The 21048-nt window shown below is 40.7% G+C and overlaps 1 protein-coding gene across 1 annotated transcript in view; it reads right to left on the bottom strand.

The window, feature by feature from the left end:
- The window catches only part of LOC122805967 (baculoviral IAP repeat-containing protein 1-like), a 319950-nt gene that overhangs the window by 42557 nt on the left and 256345 nt on the right, over positions 1–21048 (bottom strand). The window contains exon 6 of the mRNA XM_044076207.1: positions 1015–1114. Coding sequence (XP_043932142.1) covers positions 1015–1114 — 100 coding nt within the window. The remainder of the gene's footprint in view (positions 1–1014; positions 1115–21048) is intronic.

Here is a 21048-nt window from a genome sequence, read left to right as displayed (position 1 = left end):
GTGCAATCCTGGTGTTAGTATATATAGTTGGGGGGGCACAGCCCCCCACATTGGGGGGTGTGGGGGGAATAGCCCCTCATCTAGTTGGGTTTTACCAAATAATGTAAAACAAAACCAGACAACAGAAAACCAAATTAAATGGGGGGGGGCTATGCCCCCCCAATGTGGGGGGCTGAGCCTCCCAACTATATATACTAACACCAGGATCACACTACACTTTCCTTAGAGTACTACTTGTCAGTGAAATGAGTTTTAGGCGAAATGAACTTTAGGTGATTTGGTCTCAGTGAAATGGGTGTCAGTGAAATGGTCTTTCAGTGAAGTGATACGAATCCCAAGTAACATATTAAAAATATAGATGCATGTCAACAAGATGTTACAGTTTAAGGATACAAGCTGGGCAGATGAGGGAAGGTACAAAAATGCATCATTTCAAAGAAAGGGTTGTAGATAATGAAATAGCCTTTTAAGAAGCTGTATGTAAAAATAAGTGCCTATACTTCAGCTGGTGTGGGTAGACAGTAGGCTATCCTCCTTAGGATTTAGGGTGGATATTAGTAATCTATACTATAAGTTGGATCCAACAAATCAGGAAAATTAAGTGCCATATTTAGTTCTTATCTAAAATCAGAAGCAATATACGTCTGTGTGACGACATTTTTAAGTAAAATAAGTTATGTTCAATTAGTTAACGCAGGCAGCACTCATTTCTCTCTGGACCTGGAACACCAAAGAAAGATTCGGAAAACAGCATTTGGCTATTGCCCACTTATCAGTGTATGTGTCTCGAGTTAAGATTTCATTAAATGTAAATATCTCCAGTTTTAAATACACAGCATGAGGTAGGCACATACTTCTTCTTTACTCAGGACTTATGACGAAGCACAATGTTTTAAAACTCTTCACTGGCCTACTGCTAATAAGCCATCCTGCTGTGGCAGCTCTTGATAAGTGTCATGCAGTACCAGTTCATTAGTCTCATGTGTCCCTTTTGTACATGATTGCATGTCCTACCTTTTCATTCACTGAAGGCTGACTGACTTGTCTTTTACTGACTTCATCTCCTGTGACTTCCGTTTGCTCTTTTGCATTTTTCTGGAGAACAAAATGGCACCTGCAAAAAATAAAATTAGAACTGCTTCTTGTTCTTCAAATAAATAAAACCATGCATAAGTAATTTTTTGCAGAGTAGCTTATGGGTCTTGAATGGATTCAGATGTACCCTTCCCATTGCTTCATAAAAGCATGCAACACGTTATGTGAAGAAAAGAGAACACCAGCTTCACCTAGAGAAAGACTTGTACTTGCATCTAGTAGTGAAGTCTAATGGGTTCAAACTGAGCACTGATAGCACACTTTGCAGTTACTAATACCTACTTTTTTGGTTACAGTATTCAGACACATCAGGAAGGACCCCTTACTCTGCAGAATACTAATGATATGTGTTAATAAGTCCAAGGTGCATTTTGGCTATAATACTCCAGCTCTCAAGAAAATTCTCTCCCTTGACTGGCTGTGTGGCATACAAGGATAAAGCCTTGGCTAAGATACAGATGACATGAGTTTTATTAGTGGCTTAATCACTGGAAAAGAAGGCCCAGGGGAAGGTGGGAATTAATGGCTTACACTGGTTTGCCCAGGCTATCGGGGTGGCATTGGTGGTCATGGTCAGATGATTTGTTCCCATGAAAGTGGGCAAGGGACCATAGAATATGGGTTTGACTATCACAAGCCAGTGATGGTAGCCCTGATGGGTGTGTGTGTGTGTGTGTGTGTGTGTGTGTGTGTGTGTGTGTGTGTGTGTGTGTGTGTGTGTGTGTGTGTGTATGACAGCAAGCATGTTACATTGAGAGTGTGGGATGTGCCACAGTGATAGAGAGCCCAAGCCCAATGCATTTAGGGCCATAGTGAAAATTGCCCTTGTTGCTGCCTGAGATATGACTTTTTCTGGTCAGACTGCTCTCTCTCTTGTGATAAGGAATGAATATGCTGTGATAGTGGCTTGAAGATCAGCAGACATGTAGACCAGAAAAAGGATTCTTTGGGGGGGTAGCCTCCCTGTGCAGTCAGGAATAACAAGGATAATCTGAGCACTAACAATACATTTTAATAAAAAATTACAGAGTTTCTTAACTACAGTACTCCAACACATACATCAAGGCAGTCCCCTCCAAATCTGACATCTTGAACAGTGGAGCTCTAAAGAAGGTAATAAAAAGAAATAAAAGCTTGCATGACCCTAGATACAGCAGAATGACATTTATATAGTTTCAAAACATGTTATGTGCTCATAATCATTCTGTTTGTTGAGCAACCTGCCTTTCTGTACTCAGACTACTTTCATTTGTGAATTTGTTTCCTCAGTCTGTAATCTGTTCTGACAAACCCATTCTTCCAGCTTTATGTACCCATTGCCTCAGATGCAGAATCTAGTCTGACTGATGTCATACTAACATGATATGATGTGCTCAAATCACATTAGGTCTCTAATGAAAAGGGTTTTAGCTCATGTATTCTCTACTGGTATCCATTCTGCATCTATATTAGAACACCGAACGTTCAAAATTTCGAGTGTTCTAATATCGACCCATTTTCAGCAAACGCTGAAAATATCGAAGAAACAGAAAACCAAATTATTTCCTAGGGAAAGAATTCAGTTGTCCGTTTCTGTTGCTTTGGTATTTTCAGCGCTGTGGTGGAAAGTTACGGGTCAGGTTCAGGTAAGTGTGCGATTGTGTGGACGTGAGGGTTAGGGCGGGTTAGGTGAGTTAGGGTTAGGGCATGGGTCAGGTAATTGTGTGATTGTGTGGACATGAGTGTTAGGGTTGGGTAGATGAGTTAGGGTTAGGGCGCGGGTGAGATGAATGTGCGATATTGATGGACCTTAGGGTTAGGGTTTGGGTTAAGGTAAGTGGATAGTTAGTGGTGTATGTATAGTTTACTGTGGGGTTAGGTGTAAGAGTTTAGGTGTATGTGTGTGGATTGCTGTTTGTTTGGTGTGCTTGTGTTGTGTGTATGTGTTTTGGAACAGCAATTTTTTTCCCTAGGAAAAAATCCACTGTTCTGTATGTTCGATGTTTTAAATTTTCGATTCATTGGGTTCGATATTAGAACACTTGAAATTCTGAACGTTCGGTGTTCTGATATAGACCCTCCATTCTTACCCTTTCCAAGTACCCTTGTGTTGACTTTATCTGACCTTCTTCTACTAGGCAGATGTTTCCTTTCTTATAATATTGCAGAAATGTATACAGTACAAAATGAGGCCTGAACAGTGCCCGATGTGTGTTACCTCTGCTTCTGGAATTTATCTCACTGAGTATATAGTTTGGAATTCGGGCTTCTTCTATCTACGTTTGCTCACTCTATACACAGTGGTTCATTCCAGATGTAATCAATTCCAAAAGATCCTTTTCTTACTCTGTTGCTATCAGTTCCGCTCTCCAGTTTGATATTTCACACAAGGGTTGTTGTGCTCCATCTGCAACAGTTTGAGTTTGTTCACACTAAACCTCAGCTGTCACTTTTGCTCCTAACTGGTCAATCTTTCTGCATCCTTACTTAGCCTCTTCCCACATCCTCCAATGCTAAGCCTATCTCCTCCAACCTATACAGGACTCTGCCATAATGACTCCTCTACTTGCACTAATATTGGACTATTAGTTCAATGGGGGGTGAAATCCAACATTCAACAAGAGAGGCAAAAACCTATGACTCATTTGTTTCTGCAAGCAAAGCTCCATTGTCCCGTCCATTCTCCTGTGGTGAGATTCTGGTATTAGGAAGTAGGCTAGCCTGCAGGTCCTGTGGAGTGGCCTACCCTTCCCTCCCAATATGGGTCTTAAAATTAATTATCTGGTTAAGGAAGAGACATGCACATTCCCACGCACTTGTCTCCACCAGTTTAGTGGTGTGAATGCACCACTAGCAGAGATAACTTGTCCAGCCTCTTCAGTGGGTGATAACCTACCCATGGATACATGTTTCCATTGCAACATGCCAAGCTGTACCCTCCCAGGATTGATGAACCATAATCACCCAATCAAAGTTATCTCTCCTCCCCCACTTGTCCCCTCAGGTACCCATTCCAGTAATTGAACACAGGTCACCTGGGCCAAATTCAAGTGTTCTGTCCTCTGTGCCATGGAAGTAGGACAGTGCTAAAACTGTATTTGTGAAACAGTGAATAGAATACTCCTATTAACTGTTACCAAAGGTATGTCTCAATTAAATGCACTAAAAATTAACAGACCAGGACTGACTACATTTACCTTTTCCTGACATCTTCCTGTTCATTGCAGGACTGTGTCCTGCATTTTAGCCATGCAGCAATGTACAGCCTCACTCCTGACTCTAATGTCAGCCCCTCCAGTTTTCTAGAAGCTGTCTATGAGAGACCAAGTCTTGTGTGCCCATTCTGTTGCTGTTATCACAAGCCTCACATTCATATATTTAGTCATATAGGCCTTCTATTTTTGTCTTTTTTTACTCTTCAAGCCTTTGTCCACCACTCAGTCTCTGGACAGTTGCACATCTTTTTCTCCCTGAGTTGGACCCATGCCTCTAAATCATCTTTGACTCCCCCCATCTAAAATCTCATGCCATTAGCTTTGTTTTCCTACCCCCCCTCAGTGTAAACCATATAACTATTAGTCAAAGGTGCTTCCACCTGGAAACCCCCCCTTTCCACTTTATTTAAGACATTCAGGATTCTCCTTTTTAGTATAGTTATTGAGCCATTGTGATGCAGGATAACAGTCAGCTTTTGCTCCTTTTTTACTCTAGAGCTGAACATCTTCCAGTTTGTTTGAGGCAGATTCAGATACCCATAAGTATAACCTTTCTCTTCCTGGCACATTCCTTTATTCTCTCCTCCAGTCTCTAGCCAATATCCCTTGATTCGTCTGAGGCTCGGTACACCTTATCAGTTCTCACTCGTTGACCTTAATTGCCATTGTGCTTACCTTGGACTCTAACACTGCCTTTTCCCATGCATGAGATGGTATTCCTTCTCCTATATAACCTCAAATTATATGACTTAATGTAAGCAGATCAGAAAAGATTACTACCCTACCTGTGACCCTCTCTGTTCTGTCATTTCTCAGTAGCCTGTTTCCAGGCAATCTAATACCTCACACTTCCTGTCAGGATTCCATGTTTAAGTGATACCAGCAAAGTCCACTCTTCCCTCCTGCATCACTACCTTTCTACCAAGACTCACTGGATTACATAGTAGCACTAACCAATCCATATTCTTTTACTCTTGTAGCTCTTCTGTTATGCTCTGTATTTTTTTTACTGCAAACCTACCACTGTCTTGTGTTTCTTGGACACGCATTCCCTCTTCATCTTAGATTAAAGGTACAACCATCAAGATTTACCTTTCTAGCCAGGCTCTGAGCACCAGTCTCCCTTCTGGGTTAAGAATGAGCCTGTTCCTGTCATACAGTTGATGGCTTTCTCTTAGCCACAAACCCTTCTCCCTTATCCATTGTAACAGCCAGTCATTATCCTCCCTGATCAGCATCTTCGCTGTTCTCCATAGTGGTGCAGTAAACACTTCTGAGAGTTATGTTGACATTTCCAGGCAAATATCCTGAATTTCCTTGATTGTATCACCTTCCTTGGTAGCTTAGAGAGGTTTTGCCCATATTCCTCTGTCAGCTCCCTATCTATGTTAGAATGCCATTCTTTCTGTACTTATAGGTTCATAGGTTCAAAGGTTCATAAGTGTGTACTAGGTTAATGGCCCTGGAGCCTTTACAAGTCTAGCCCATAGGATTACCCTGGTATCATGCCACCCAACCTTAATTCCCAGTGCATCTGTCGAGTAGAGCCACTGGAGTGATCCCCAGGGTGAATTTTCTATTTCCCATCCACTCATCAAGATTTCTCTTGAAGAGGGCCAGTGAGGTGCTCTGCTTGACATGTATGGGAAGTCTATTCCATAGCATGGGTAGTCTCTGGGTTTTGAACCTGTCCCTCTAGCATGTTCTGTTGATTGTGGTAATGAGGTTGAGGTCTCTGGAGCATGTGGTGCGGAGGGATTTCTTTAGAAGTAGCATTTCTAACAGAGCTGGGTCAGACATGGCTTTGTATGTCAAGCAGAGATTGCCTCTAAGTAGTCATTCTTTGTATCTTCTCTTCAGCCATACACTATGCAGTACAGATAACATTCCTCTCTCTGTGCCTGTTTGCGTGTTATACTCAACCCACAATTTAATTAAGTTTGTTCTCTACCCAGGCTGAAAGTTCTAACAGAGGATCTACTCTTATGGATGTGCCACCAATGCAGCAATTTCTACAGGTGGCCATCTTTCCACAATACACTATTATGCGTTTTTTTTGGCACTGAGTTTTAGACTGTGACTCTGATATTGTTTATTAGTCTATGTAAGGCTTTCTAGGAGGATATTTGTGTCTTTGGGTGATTCTATGGCTGCACCTAGTTTGCGATTATCTGCAAACTTGGTCAGCCAGAGGAGTTTGATGTTGGCATTGACTTCAGAGAGGTAGATGCCAAAAATGAGCACCTGCAGCTCTGAGTCCTGGGGAACTCCACTAGTGACTGGCATTTTTTCAAAGGTAGACTGACTTCTCTTGACTTCCTGCGTTCTATCTGTGAACCAGCTAGCTATCCTGCAGGATATGTAGAGGGTTTATGCCAAATTTCATGAGCTTGTTGGGAATTCCTTAGCGGTGTACTGTGTTGATTGCTTTTGCCAGGTCGAGGTAGGTAGTATGCACGATTTTGTTCTCATCCATTTCTTTGTTTACCGCCTAGTAGTAGTCTACCAGCCTGAGTAGGTTTGACCTGCCCTTGATGAAACCAAATTGGGTTGGGTACAATGTCTGAAGGTTTCTTTTGAAGTTATTTATTTTGTCATTGATTATTTTTTCCTTACATATGATACTATTCAAACTTATGGGTCAGAAGCTTCCTGCGACCATGGATGGTCCGTCCTTCTGCAGAGGGATAACAGTCATAGTTCTCCACTGGCTTGGCAAGAAGCTTGTTTGTTGGCTGTGACTTAATAGGTCATGCTTCAAGCTATTAATGAGGCATCCTAGGATATTATCAGTTCTCATCAAAGCAGTGTTTTTGGCTTTGAAAAATGCATTGGAGGACCTATTTCTTAGTGATAGCTGAGCCATGGTTGGGGTTATTTTTTGTGGGGTGCCTGGGGGAGAAAGGGGAGTAAAACTGGAGCTGAATTTATCAGCCAGTAGATTTGCTATACCCTCCATCTTGAAATAGGTGACTCCATTTACAATCAATTGGGCACGATTTTGCCTTTGAGGTTTTGAACATTTGCTTGTCCTTAGCCAGGGAATCTACTTTTACCTCAGACATGGCTTTGGTAGACTTAAATCATCCCCTTAGTTGTTTTTTAGTTTGATGAAAGAGTTCCTACCATGCTAAGCATTGCACTTTTCTATTTTTGGCCATGATTTTCTTCCTATTGTTATACTATCTATTGATGTTGGGATTCCACTGGAGTAACTTGTTGTTCAAGTATGTACTATTATTTCATGTAGATGCCATTGCCTCTATGCAGCTCTATATATATAAAGGCTTTTTTCTGAATGACTGTGTTTAGGCAGCAGTGTTCCCTGGATTTGTGAAGGTTTGAAATTCTGCCAGTGTGCCAATTAAAAGTAGATAATTTGCCTTGGAATAATTACTAAAAGTTTCAGGTATTATTTTTATTACAGAGTAAACCCCTTTATGGTCCAACCTGACCAGTGTGGATATTACACTTTGTGGTGGTGGTGGAGTTGTAATGTTCCCCTATATTGGTGAGGACTAGGTCAAGGATGTTGGTGCCCTTAGTGGGTATACAGACTAGCTGGTCCAGAGCATTCATTTTGGCAAAGTCCTGCAATCTTTGTGCCTGCAAGTTTGAGGTCATCTATTATTTCCAGTTTATAGTGTGCTAGTTGAAGTCACCAATGAGTATGGTGTTGGGTTGAATGGAGAGTGGCTTGGGTTCATTTAAATAAGTGGTATGGGTTTCCTGGGTCATCGAGTGGGACCTATAGCTCATAGAGATATGAAATGGGACTTCATGGTAAGTTGTAGATGGAGGAGCTCAACTAAATTGTGCTACTTGAACAGCTTTGAGGTGGGTTTGATTTAGGTGCAAGAAAAATCCTGGAGTAAAATCCCTTTTATCCTGCTGGGAAAAAGGAACAAGTTCTATTAACCTTTTCTCCTAGCGTTTCTGAAAGGATCTGAGGAAAAGTGTATGTGTTTTATTTTTGTAGAGAGAGGGATTCCTGAATTTGCAGGGATGGAATGCCACTTCCATTTGTAGCCCTTTTGAATTATTCTTAGTATCCAAGATCTGCTCAAGCTAAATGCCAAAAAATGCATAGTCATCCCGTTTGGGAAAAACAAAACACCCACAAACTGCCACATAGGCGGCAGCCCCCTTAATACAGAAGAGGTAATAAGAGATCTGGGGACCCAGGTAGATAGTAATCTCTCCTTTGACAATCATATTGCCAAAGTAGTTAGGAAATCCTTCTATGTGGCCCATCTAATTACTAAGGGGTTTGCATCTAGAAATAAAGAGGTTATAGTGCCCCTCTACTCGTCACTCATCAGACCCATCATAGAGTACAATGCCCCATTTGGGATGCACCTCACAAGACACTTCCAACAGCTTGAAAAACCACAAAAGCACCTCACCAAGAGGATTACTGGCCTCAAACATATGTCCTATGCAGCCCAACTGAAAAAAACTCCGGCTGTATTCAGTGGCATATCGCTTACTCAGAGGTGATTTCTGCCTGACTTACAAAGCCATGTCCAACTCAGAATAGATGGATATGCTCCACCTAAAGAAATCCAAGTCACTGCGAGCCACGCGCTCTAGTGAGCTAAACCTCGTCACAACAATAAATAGAACATGCTGGAAGGATAGATTCCTGTCACAGAGACTCCCCATGCTTTGGAACAAAATTCCTAACTACATTAGGCAGAGCCCCTCACTAACACTCTTCAAGAGAAGCCTTGATGAGTGGATGGGTAACAGAAAATACACCCCTGGGATCACTTCATTGGCTCTGCTTGACAGAGGCTCAGTTAATTAATCAATGGGGCAGTGAAAGCCGACACTCTGGCTAGGCTTATAAATGCCCTCGGGCAGATAGCCTAGTACCTACCTATGAACCTATGAACCTATGTTTTTTTTTCAGAAATGCAGTGAAAGAGAAATAAAGAGAGAGATGTTGGCCTGCTGTTTTGAGAGGATGACCAAGGTGGAGAGGGATGAGTGCCTAAGTAGTCATGCACTCTTTTTGGACATTGAAGGGCTCTGGGTGCCGTTCCTCTTTCTCTTGTATTCTCCTTGGCATTTCTTTTTATATTGATGTTACCTGATTTCTGCTAACCTTTCTTGAATGGTTTCCTGAGTAAAGACGCAGGACTAGAGAGATCATTTCTGACTTTTGTAATTTCTCCGTATGTTTTGGGTTTCTAATATTAGGGCAGGAATGGCCCAGATTCCTAAATGAGGGTCTGATTTGAGTTCATGACATTAGAACTGCTTCTTTGATGTTAGATAACAGGCCTCTTCTTAGTACTTGCAATGTACCCAGAACGGCCTTCTTCTACCTCTCAACTGTCCAGATATTTGCAGAATGTCTAGACTTTTGCCTCATATATTTGATATGGTCCTCATAAAATTAGTGGTCTTCTAACAAATAACCGAAGATTGAAGTCACCAAATAATGACATACATTTGAGTTTCAGACTTCAAATCCTTTGGAAAATGCAACACAAACCCTCTTATTCTAACAACGTTCTATGTTTATTAAGGCAATATATAAAAGTCTGTCACTATTTTGTGGCCTTTGTCACCCCCCATGATTTTAGGCTTTATCTAGATTTCTTGAGCTACGAGGCTGAGAGGTATGTCTGCAGTTCATATGGAATTATATGCACTGGGAGCATTTTTAAGTCTGAGTATAAATTCTTCTTTTATTAGTTCTGTTGTTTCTACTACTGGAACTGTATCGTCCTTCCACATTGCTATTGTTTCTGCTTTCAAATCCTGGTACTTTATAACATTGCCTCTGTATGTATGACACTACAATTGCTCGGTGTAGCAATTTCAGTGATCAGTGCTACTTTTGTCATTTTTTTGTTGGACCACTATATATGATTTTCTTTCATATGTATTTTTAACTGTAAGTATTGGGTGACTCCATGTGATATAAACTTTTTCATTGTTAATGCCTTGTGGTTCACATTTCCAATGCTTCTCAGGTATGTCTACATTCTAGAATTTACACAATCGCCACTGCAACAGTCTTATTATTATTTATTTATATATTTTATTTTACATTTGTTTACCAGGAAAGTCTGACTGGACACAGGTCATTTTTCAACAAAGGTCCAGGGAGAGAAGCTCCAGCAATGAGAAAGGTACACATTGTAAAATATTAACAATAATAAAATGAAATTCTAGTAGCATACAAATTCAGTAATAGTACAAAGATGGGCAATACAGTATTTCAGAGGTTACAGTATCATAACATGTGAAATGTGAGTTTATACACTTAGTTAAAGAGGAAGGCAAATTACAATAGAAATGAAATAAGCAAATGAAGAACAATAGCACTAATTGAGCAAGTTGTGGTTAAATACACAGAACAGAGCTATCCAGGGGTGTTGCAGGAACAAAGCCAGGTGTTTACTAAGTGAGTAGTTAGCAGCTTTTTGAATTGAGCTATGGAGCAGTTAGAGGAAATAGAAGTAGAAAGTGTATTCCATATTTTGGGAATGACATTTGAGAAGAGAGATTCCTCATCTGAGTTGTTAGCTTTGGTGGTTTCTAGAAGGAGTTTGTCACTGAGATGGAGGGCTCTAGAAGTGGTGCACGGTTGTGTAAGATTTTTGAGAGCAGGGATTTTATCCGGTTGATGCAGGATTTTGTAGGCAAAGGTTACTTGTTTGTAGTGTAGCAGTTGAAGGAGTTCTAGCCAATTTAGTTGTTTAAGAGCAGTGCAGTGATGTGACCTGTGTGTGGCATCAGTAGCAAACTTGGCAATTTCATTGCAACATGATTCTAGCTTGGTAAGATCAGTTTTACGGAAGTTGGTTAGTACAGGGGACACATATAGGAGAGTTGATATGAGGTCTGTACGGGAGATGGTAGCTTTTGTTGATCTAGTTAAAAATTGTTTGTTTCTATAAAGAAGACCTAATTTTTTGTGAACCTTTTTAATAGTTTGGCAATATGAATGCTGAATTTCAGATTATTGTCAATTTCGACCCCTAGCAGTTTAGTATGTGTTACTGGGGTGATAATAGTTTTATTTTTGGACTTTAAGTTGAAAGTTGGGTGAGCAGAGGGAGTTTTTGAGGGATAAAAGAAAAGGAGTTTTGTTTTATTGGGGTTTAGATTGAGCTAGGAGTTAGTGAGCCATGTTTCTATTGACAGAAATGAATCTTGGGTTATGGTGTGGAGGTCTTGTAAGGAGGAGGCTGTGCATATTAGAGTAGAGTCATCTGCATATTGTATCACAGAGGCATGAAGAGTGGAGGTGTGGAGTTGATTGGTAAAGAGGGAGAAAAGTAGAGATCCGAGGATGGAGCCTTGTGGGACCCCTAAGGCAACTGGTAGGAGATTGGAAAGGTGGTGTTGCCACAGTGTGTCCTGATGATGTCCTGATAGGTAGTTTTGGAACCAGGTGATAGAGGAGCTACTAAGGTTTAGGGAGGAGAGGATCTTGATAATTTTATTGTGATTTACCATATCAAAGGCTTTGGACAAGTCTAGGAATACGGCTGATAAGACTTGTCCTTGAATTCTGTAGTAGTTAACTATATTAGTAAAGGTCTGGCTGACAAAGTTCGCAGACGATTGCAAGTTGGGAGCTATTATTAACTCCCCAAATGATATTGACATCCTCCAGAAAGGTCTCACAGAGATCAACGACTGGCTTCAGAACCATGACCTTAAGCTCAATGCCAACAAATGTGTCATCATATCCTTGGGAAAAACTCAATTCCCTTGACTTACCTCATCGATGGTAGTCCACTGAACACAGAAGGCATTATAAGAGATCTGGGAACACAGGCTGACAGCAACCTCTCTTTTGACCACTACATTGCCACAGTAGTCAGAAAGTCCTTCTATGTGGCACATCTCATTACTAAGGCTTTTACATCCAGGAAGAAAGAGGTCATTGTCTCCCTCTACTCTTCTCTCATTAGGCCAGTCATCGAGTACAATGCCCCATTTGGCATGTACCTCACTAGACATGCAACAACTGGAGAGGCCGCAAAAGTACCTCACAATGAGGATCCTAGGCCTTAAACGCTTGTCTTATATGGACAGACTCAAAAAACTCCAACTATTCTCTGTCTCATATCGCCTACTTAGAGGCGATCTCTGCTTGACTTACAAAGCCATGTCTGACCCAGCTCTGTTAGATATGCTACATCTAAAGAAATCCCAATCCCTCCACACCACATGCTCCAGAGACCTCAACATCATTACCACAATCAACAGAACATGCTGGAGGGACAGGTTCATAACCCAGAGACTGCCCATTCTATAAAATAGACTTCCCATACATGTCAAGCAGAGCACCTCACTGGCCCTCTTCAAGAGAAATCTTGATGAGTGGATGGGAAATAGAAAATTCACCCCAGGGATCACTCCAGTGGCTCTACATGACAAAGGCACTGGGAACGAAGGTTGGGTGGCACGATACCAGGGTAATCTTATGGGCTAGGCTTGTAAAGGCTCCAGGGCCATTAGCCTAGTACACGCCTTTGAACCTATGAACCTATTCAGTAGGGGTGTAGTGGTACTGTGATAGGGGCAAAAACCATGTTGTGCATTTGATAGTAGTTTGTGGGTGTGAAGGTAGTCCATGAGTTGGGTATGGATGACTCTCTGTAGGATTTTAGATAAGGGTGATAGGATGGCAATTGGATGATAGTTACTAAGTTCGGTGGAATTGCTTCTTTTGTATAGAGGTATTACATGGGATATCTTCCAGATAGCAGATACTATGCTCTCAGCTATAGATCTGTTAATGAGTATTGCTACTAGATATGCTATTCCTTCTGCTGCGATTTGCAGAAATTTGACTAGGAGATTATCTGCGGCTAGGGTAGTAGATTTTAGTTTGTACAGTAGTTTTTTATGGTATCTACAGACACTAGTTGTAATGTAAATTGGTCTTGTCACATTATTCTGCCTTTCAGTATACAGACTGTATTACACCCAGCAACATGATGAGCAACTGTTTTCAATTCTGTTTTACACAGCCTGCATTTGTGTTGCTCCCACTTTTTTTTTTTTTTTTTTTTTTAGATTTTGTAAATCAGTCCTTATATAGCCCAGTATCTTAGGCTGCCATTATTTCATCTTTTGGTTTCAGTTCACCTCTACTTAACCATTTCTGCATCAAGTCTTGGTCAAGATGAGATTGTTCTAGAAGTTCTCTATATTTACCACTACATTTGTGGAGTTTCCATTTCTCTCCTTTTTTCTGGTCCTTTTCTTTACATTGTTTCTTTTTTTTGACACTTTCATTAACTCTCTGATTCATGTCTACTTCTGGTTTGATTTCCATTCCCACTTTATTCTGAAATGCTTCTGCTAAATTAGGTAAAATGTCATCTTAGATTTCTTCTCTTAATGCTTTAGAACTTTCACTAAATTTGCATCGGATGGCGTCGGCAAATATGTGTGTGTAGTTTCTGCTGTACTGAGGGACTGGTGACAGAAAAGGCTGATTTACTCCCTGCATTGACTTGTCCCAGCCCTCTAAATACTTTAAGATGTCTGCAGAGGTACTACTAAAAAGAGCATATTTCTCTAAGGAGATATTGAGAATCCTGGATTTCACATCTTCAAGGAGAATCTGTAATCTAAGCCAGGCATTCCTATGCATTACAGATTCTGTAGCTGCTGTTCAAGTGATTGCATCATAGGAGCACTTAACACAATGTTTTGTGACCTGTGATCTAGAGGAAACAAGGTTAGAAATGGAAAATTAAGAATCCAAAGTATGCAGGGCAGAAATAATTTGTTCCATAACTGAAAAAAGAACAGGATTAGGTATTTAGCCACATCGGTTTGGAAATTAGAGTAGAAGCAATGTATACCCTCCTTCCATATCTATTGAATGTCTTATCTTTCTCATTGGGAAAAGAATGGAAGAGGGCAGTGGCTTGGAAGAACCCTCCTTATCCATGGAGATTATGGCAGAAACTGCTAGCGGATTTCTGAATAGGTGTTCATGACACTCAAGCACTTTATATCAGATTTCTTGGGTGCAGGGGGTAGAACATTTGAAAAAAGAAACACAGGCAGAGCTGAATGCATCCTCCAAAGCTCCAAGAAATGGTGGAAATGCCTGTGGTTTGGAGGAATCAACATTAAGATCATTGTAATACCTCTTCTATGCCCCAGAAATTGCTTCCCCGGCCATTTAAACTGGTCTTTCATTTTTTTGAAACTGCATCAGAAAATTAAATATCCTGCACAGGAAAATCAAAAGAAATATTTTCCTTTTACTCTAACCTTTTACTCTAACTCATAAGGAACAGCAGAGGAGAGCTGTGATACATACTCTAGCCTTTCTTCTTCTGACAGAGAGCATCTCTTCTTCAGAAGAAGAGGGGAGATCTTTTCTTCTTGGAATGGAAAGAAACTAGGCCAGAGGGTAGTGAATGTTGAAAAGCCTTACAGAGCCCTTTAGGAAAACTATTACATTCATCTTGAGACCTCTTGAAAGTAGTTGGAGTGGAAGGAGAGGAAAACATGTTTAGTTATTTGTGTAGTTTTTTTTCTAGGTGTTTTAAGCTTAATAACTTTGGAAACATCAGAAGTCTAAACCTCCACGAGGGAACCTGCTATCTCCTGTCTTACTAAGACCTGAGGTATACAATTTGCCCCTTTAGTCAAAAGAACATGGTACTCTCCCTTCTCAGCTGATGCTTCACACTCAGTCTGACTGGATGTGACTGACTCTCTTACCCTTACTGGCTTCCATCTAAGCCTCATCAGACTGGTTAGAAAGATTTGACTGGCGGTCCAAAGGCTCAGGGATTCCTGCTGTGGGCTATATCAGTCCCAGACTGGGACAAAGAGGTCAAAAAGGGTTTCTTCATAATCCCCTTTAATATTTCTTCTCTTTTTTTTTTGATTGAGGGGGTATTTGACAAAGAATCAGTAGCTGTGGAGGTTGCATGGATGTATACAGTATTAATCATTCATTAGAAATAGACATAGGCTTGTATTTAGTACAAAGAGAGATATAAGATTGTAAAAGATACTGTAATATTACCTGCGATTCATAGTAATTAAAATAATGAAAAGAGGAGGCAGCTTAACTATGAAAATATTAGAAAGTGGGGAAGGTGGTTGATAATATAATATTGTATGATATGTTTGTAGTATAGCAACTGTGAGTGTATCATTGCATTTATGACTGAGAAGTAAAGTGACTTGGAATGTGAGAATGGTTGGGGCTGCTTAGACTGTTATAAGGAGTATTATTTTTGGATAGAAGAGGAAAGAGAGAGGTGAAACTGTGATGGGAGCAGCGAGAGAATGTTTTTTTGTTTGTTTTTTTTGTTCAAAGCTGATTCTGTTTATTTTGTTTTGTACTTTTTAGGGTGAATTGCCCAGATAGAATTCTTCAGGAACAGTAAACACATGTACGAGGTCTGCATTAGTTGGTGAGCTTGTCTTGCAAAAATGATTGCCCGAGCTAGCCATTCAAGCATTGCAGCCAATGAACTGAATGAAACAATGCTCCTGCCAGTGACAATGATGGAAGAGCACTGCTACAAAGTTTTAGCAGTAAAGCATATAGGCAAAGAAAACTGCTTAGCATCACATATTCATAAGGGGAAGGCAGTCTCCATTTGCACCACAGTTCTAAAATGTTGACATGGGTGGCATATTTCTGAATTCCAGCTGAATATGTAAACTGGAATACAAGTGAAATTCTAACTATACATTCTTGTCATTGATATAACAGCTCCAAAATCACAGTATAAGAAGGAAATGACTGCCTGTCAGAAGTTTGAGACTTAATAATGTGAGCCCTAAAAGTATGAACATTTAAGTGCAATTTAACAAAAGTAATACATTTTAAAAGGCTCTGTTAAACATTTAAACATGTTATTTCTGCAGGGAATCTATACTCTCCACACCCTTAACAACTCTGAGATTGCTGTACCTCAGAGAGGAGACAATACTCTTAGATACAGCAGTTTTAGAGTCAGAATATACTTCACTGTAATCATTCTTAAATTCCTACAGTCCTGAGGATTGCAGTTATGATTCCTAAGCATCGAAACAGTACATATGGTCAGGAAAGAAAGTTTCTTAAAATTGTGCTTGTGGTCTTCTACTTAATAAAACATTATTTTAATTGATTACTCTTGGTATATTTGTTCACTGGAAAAATGTGCTGGTTTCAAATAAAATATAATTCCATCCTGCATGTTAGTGCCTTCATTTAACATGTTTGTTTTGAAACAATGTATTTAGTTCCACAAAAATGAAGCTTGGTAATTGTTTTAGGTAGTTAATTATTCCTGTACTACTAGTGGAGATCTTTTTAATGTGCTTAAACATTTTTACAACATTTTTTTGTGTCCAGTTTCATTGGACTTTAGAATCACCTTGGTTACCCAGAACATACCCATTGTCACAATCTTAAGCTGCCTTGTGTACAATGGATATACACCTCATATTGTCTATCTGACCAAAGGTGAACTTTGGAAGCAACCAAGTGTAAACTCTATGGGTCTATCAGGCAACATAGTGTTTAAACAAGGCTGCTGTTCTCCTAGCATTTTCTATCATGGTTGAAATATAGGAATACTACATTTGCAGTACCACCAAGTGAATAGACATGCCTAAATGTGAATGCATCTAATGGCCATCTGTCTAGGTATCTCACACAATGGCATGATTTGAAGCCATCTATTTATTTATTTATTCATTGCCTTTTGTTTACCATGATGGTTCGAATGGGCACTCAGCCCCATTTTCAGAGGAGGTCCAGGGAGAAAAGCTCCATTAAAGTTATAAGAATTCCTAAAAATTTACAGAGAAAAAAGAATTTCAGTTTCTTAACAGCAGAAATGGGGGTTTAAAATGGGTAATACAATCACGACAGAGGTTAGTATAATTTGATTTCTGTGGGAGTGTTGCACAAAAATAAACAAACTGCACTTACATATACAGCAATATATACATTTAATTTTCATAGGATTGATGCAGTATATAGTTATAAATGTAAATAGGATTTATTTGCATTATTTTCAGGATAAGGTAGGTGAGCTGGAGAGTTAGGGGTTGGTGATAGTCTAGAAACCTGAGAGAGAGAGAAAGTTAGTCAGGGTGTGAACAAGAACAGAGCCAGTAGGAATCCAGGTGCTGTAAGCTGTTTGAGGTTGTGCTTAAACCTAGATGCACAGCTGTCCTGTTTCAGTGGGATAGGCATGGAGTTGTCCTGCCTGGTGACCTAGGATGAGTATAGCAGAATACTGAGTGTGAGCACCACTTACTCTGCTTTTGGCTTTGACATCCTTGGTCCCTTTAACTTAGGGATTAATGTTCTCACTCTTAGACGTTAACAACTCAGGTGTTGAGGACCAACGTTTTACCTTTTTGAGTGCACAGTTGCCGTATTCACTAGTAAATGCCAGTCAATGACTATGGCCGGGATTCAGTAATCCTCCGAGTAAGACTAATCAACTCTTACTCGGAGACTGCCGTTTAAGACTACAACGTCAGCGTGTCATGCATATGCATGAGGGCGCTGACTCAGCTGGAAGACTTACACGGAGTGTGTAAGACTGCAGGGGGCGTGTCGGACTGCCGAGCAGTCCAAATATCCACATCCCTGCAACCATATAAAGTGAAAAAGACAAATGCAATGAGCGAGTCCACTGAAATGTAAACATAGCAAGCAGTACACATCCCCACATACTAAACCCCTTTGTAAATGTAAAATGTAAACTAATTTTTTTTTCTAATTCCCGATATAGCTGCCCGTATTTGTGTGTGTTTGCACGGTTGTGCCCATTGCTTAGCTGCAGTTAGCAATTTCGACATCGAAGAGCATAATAAGAAATGTTTATGCAAATCAAGCCAAATAACAGCAGCATAGTGGTAGAGCATTCGCACAAAGAGGAGGCATTCCCGGTACTAGTCCCACCACTCCCCTGCCTATTTTATGTTTTAAATTAGTATATAAAATAATTCCTGACATATACGAATGAAATTTTAGTAAAAAGCATTGAAATGGCCTATGTATTAGTGAACAAAATGTATATATATATATATATATATATATATATATATATATATATATATATAAGAAGGTGAGCAGCATTAAGGATATTAACATATAATTGCCCATAGCTAAGCAGCGCTTTGCCTAGCGCAATATAATTGCCCATAGCTAAGCAGCGCTTTACCTAGCGCAATATAATTGCCCATAGTTAAGCAGTGCTTTACCCAGCACAATAGGTTTGTGTGGAGCTGCGCACCAAGCTAACCAGTGCACCATAGGGCAACGTGGAGCAACATAGAGCAAAGTTGCCTAAACACAGCTACACCCCCTAGCCTGTCTGGACAGTAGTAAAGTAAAAAGCAATGACAAGGTTCAAACACGGGAAACTGTGCACCATAATCAAAGTACTGAACCACCAAGCCATGACAGCTTAGCATAAACATACACTGTTGACATACATATACTTATAAATGGAAGATTAACCATTGCTAAGCAAGTTTGCTGTTAGCTGAGAATTTTCAAAAATGGCCAATCACAAATAAGTGCGGGAAATGCGGCATATTTAAGCTCCATAGGCGGGAATACTCACCATAACTGATTGTAGCTCCCATCTGCAGTCAGAATGGCTGGTGCTGGAGAGGGTACTCACTTTCGAGCGCAATGCTGGGGCATCGAGGAGTCAAAATACATGGTTTGGCTCCTTGTCCACCATCATGAGTCAAGACTCCTGCAGGGCCAGTTCCAAGGGACGGAGTACAAAGCAGAGGCTTGGAACTGGTTAGCTCATGATCTCTCCAGTGCCACAGGCTTCCCTCGGACTGGTGAGCAGGTCCGTCACTACCATGCAGACCTGAAGAGATGGAAGCAGGACCTACTGAACGGATGGATACAGGAGGCCCGTGGCATGCAAGATGCCCCACTACTGAGTAGGTAGCCATGGAATGAAGTATGTAAGAGATGCTAATTTAGTCTATATAATGGATAGGTATGTCTCAATATCCCTTCATTTACTTCACAGCTGCAGGTGTCCATGCTGCGAATCAGCAAGCCTATGCAGATAGGCTGCCAAGGCTGCGCCACCAGGCAGGTTAGTAATTATTCTGCATGTATTGTTATATAAAATAGGTGAGAGAGCCTGAAAAAAAGTGTTGTAACCCAATAATAAAGCCATAAAATGCCCTGAATAATTTCTCTGCATGTACTGTTATATAAAATATGTCAGAGAGGCAGAAAAAGAGTGTAGTAACCCATTAATAAAGGTAAAATAAGTCCAGAATAATATCTCTGCATGTCCTGTTATATAAAATAAGTGAGCGAGCCTGAAAAAGTGTTGTAACCTATTAATAAAGGTATAATACATCTTGAATAAGTGTTCTGTATGCACTGTAACATCAAATAAATGAGAGAGCCTGTAGAAAAGTGTGTAATGTAATAATACTTGGAGTGTGTCTGTGTCACTTACTTTGAAATGTTGTTGTACCCTTGCATTATATAAATAGTACTGTTGTATTAAGTGCTGTCAACCTACAGTTGGGCAGTTCCATATAAAGTGGATGAAGGAAGTGCCAGTAACTGTGAAGCATATATACAGTCCTCAACAGTTGGTTAATGGCTGGCATGCATAGGAAAATCTGGCACATGAGTAGCTTGTTAATGTGTTCCCCAGAAATGTGAGTGTGCTACATGAAATGTAGGGTTCTGTAGAAATTTAACTGAAACTGTCACGTGAGCACATCCATATATGTAGATATATAAATATAAATAAAATATATAACTATGTAGCAGTAACATCTCCATCATGGACAGTTAGTATGTCAGATATAGGTCAGGTATATAATGAACTAGCCAAACCCATTACACAACCTAATGCATGTTGCCTAGTGTCATAATACATGTAGGGGATATACACCTGCAGCCAATAGGAATTTAGTGTAGACTAAAAGTACTTATAAGATGTTAATGGAGGTATCTTTTTGCACCCTACTGTATGTGCATAAACAATGCAATTCCACACCTCAATGGGTATGTCTAATCTCAAAACATTTGTTGGGACCTATGTCCTATTTTCTATAAATATCCGCATTTACTTTAATGCATGTGCCCTGTTCAAACACCACAATCATCCCTGCATGCTGTTGGAATGTGTTATGCTTGCTGTTCAACTGTTGGAACCCTGGTGTGTTGGGTTAATGGGAATATTACTGCATGCTGTTACAACTAATTTGGAATGCTGTTGTCTATGTTGTAATTAAACACACCTAAACACAGAACGTATGGGAAGGCCGGTCCCAGTGGACCCACCTGTCCTTCCTCAGCTGGCGATTGCACCTGGCACCAGCAGGTCTGGTGCCCAGCCTGGGCTCCCCTCCTCTGTTAGTCCTGTGCCACCTTTGGGTGGAAGCGCTGCAGGGGATGGGGCTCGTCCCCCCCCAGTGCAAGCATGGGCAGAGAAGGGCCACTTGTCACCCTCTGAAGGGTCTGGGCTGTGGTGCGTAGGGAGATCCAGCGTTCAGTCGCTGATCCCCTATGCCAGCTCGAGGTGAGAGTGGCGTGACTCATGGGTGAGCCTGCCCCTCCTACGCAGCCCCCAGCACAGCCACCCTCGGGGCTGTGAAGGTGCAGTGGTGACTGCCCATGGGTGGGGATCTCAGTTCCACTGTTACCATCTGTGGGCTCATGGGCTTGTGATTTCCAAACATCCGTCCCCGTCAATTGTGTTCACCCACCCCATGTGTCATATTCCGCCCCTGTATGCAT

The sequence above is a fragment of the Protopterus annectens genome, chromosome 7.part0 (assembly GCF_019279795.1).
Source record: "Protopterus annectens isolate FY-2018-M chromosome 7.part0, PAN1.0, whole genome shotgun sequence".
Lineage (NCBI taxonomy): Eukaryota > Metazoa > Chordata > Ceratodontiformes > Protopteridae > Protopterus > Protopterus annectens.
Note: the sequence above shows the minus strand (reverse complement) of the source record. Positions and strands in the feature narration are given on the sequence as shown.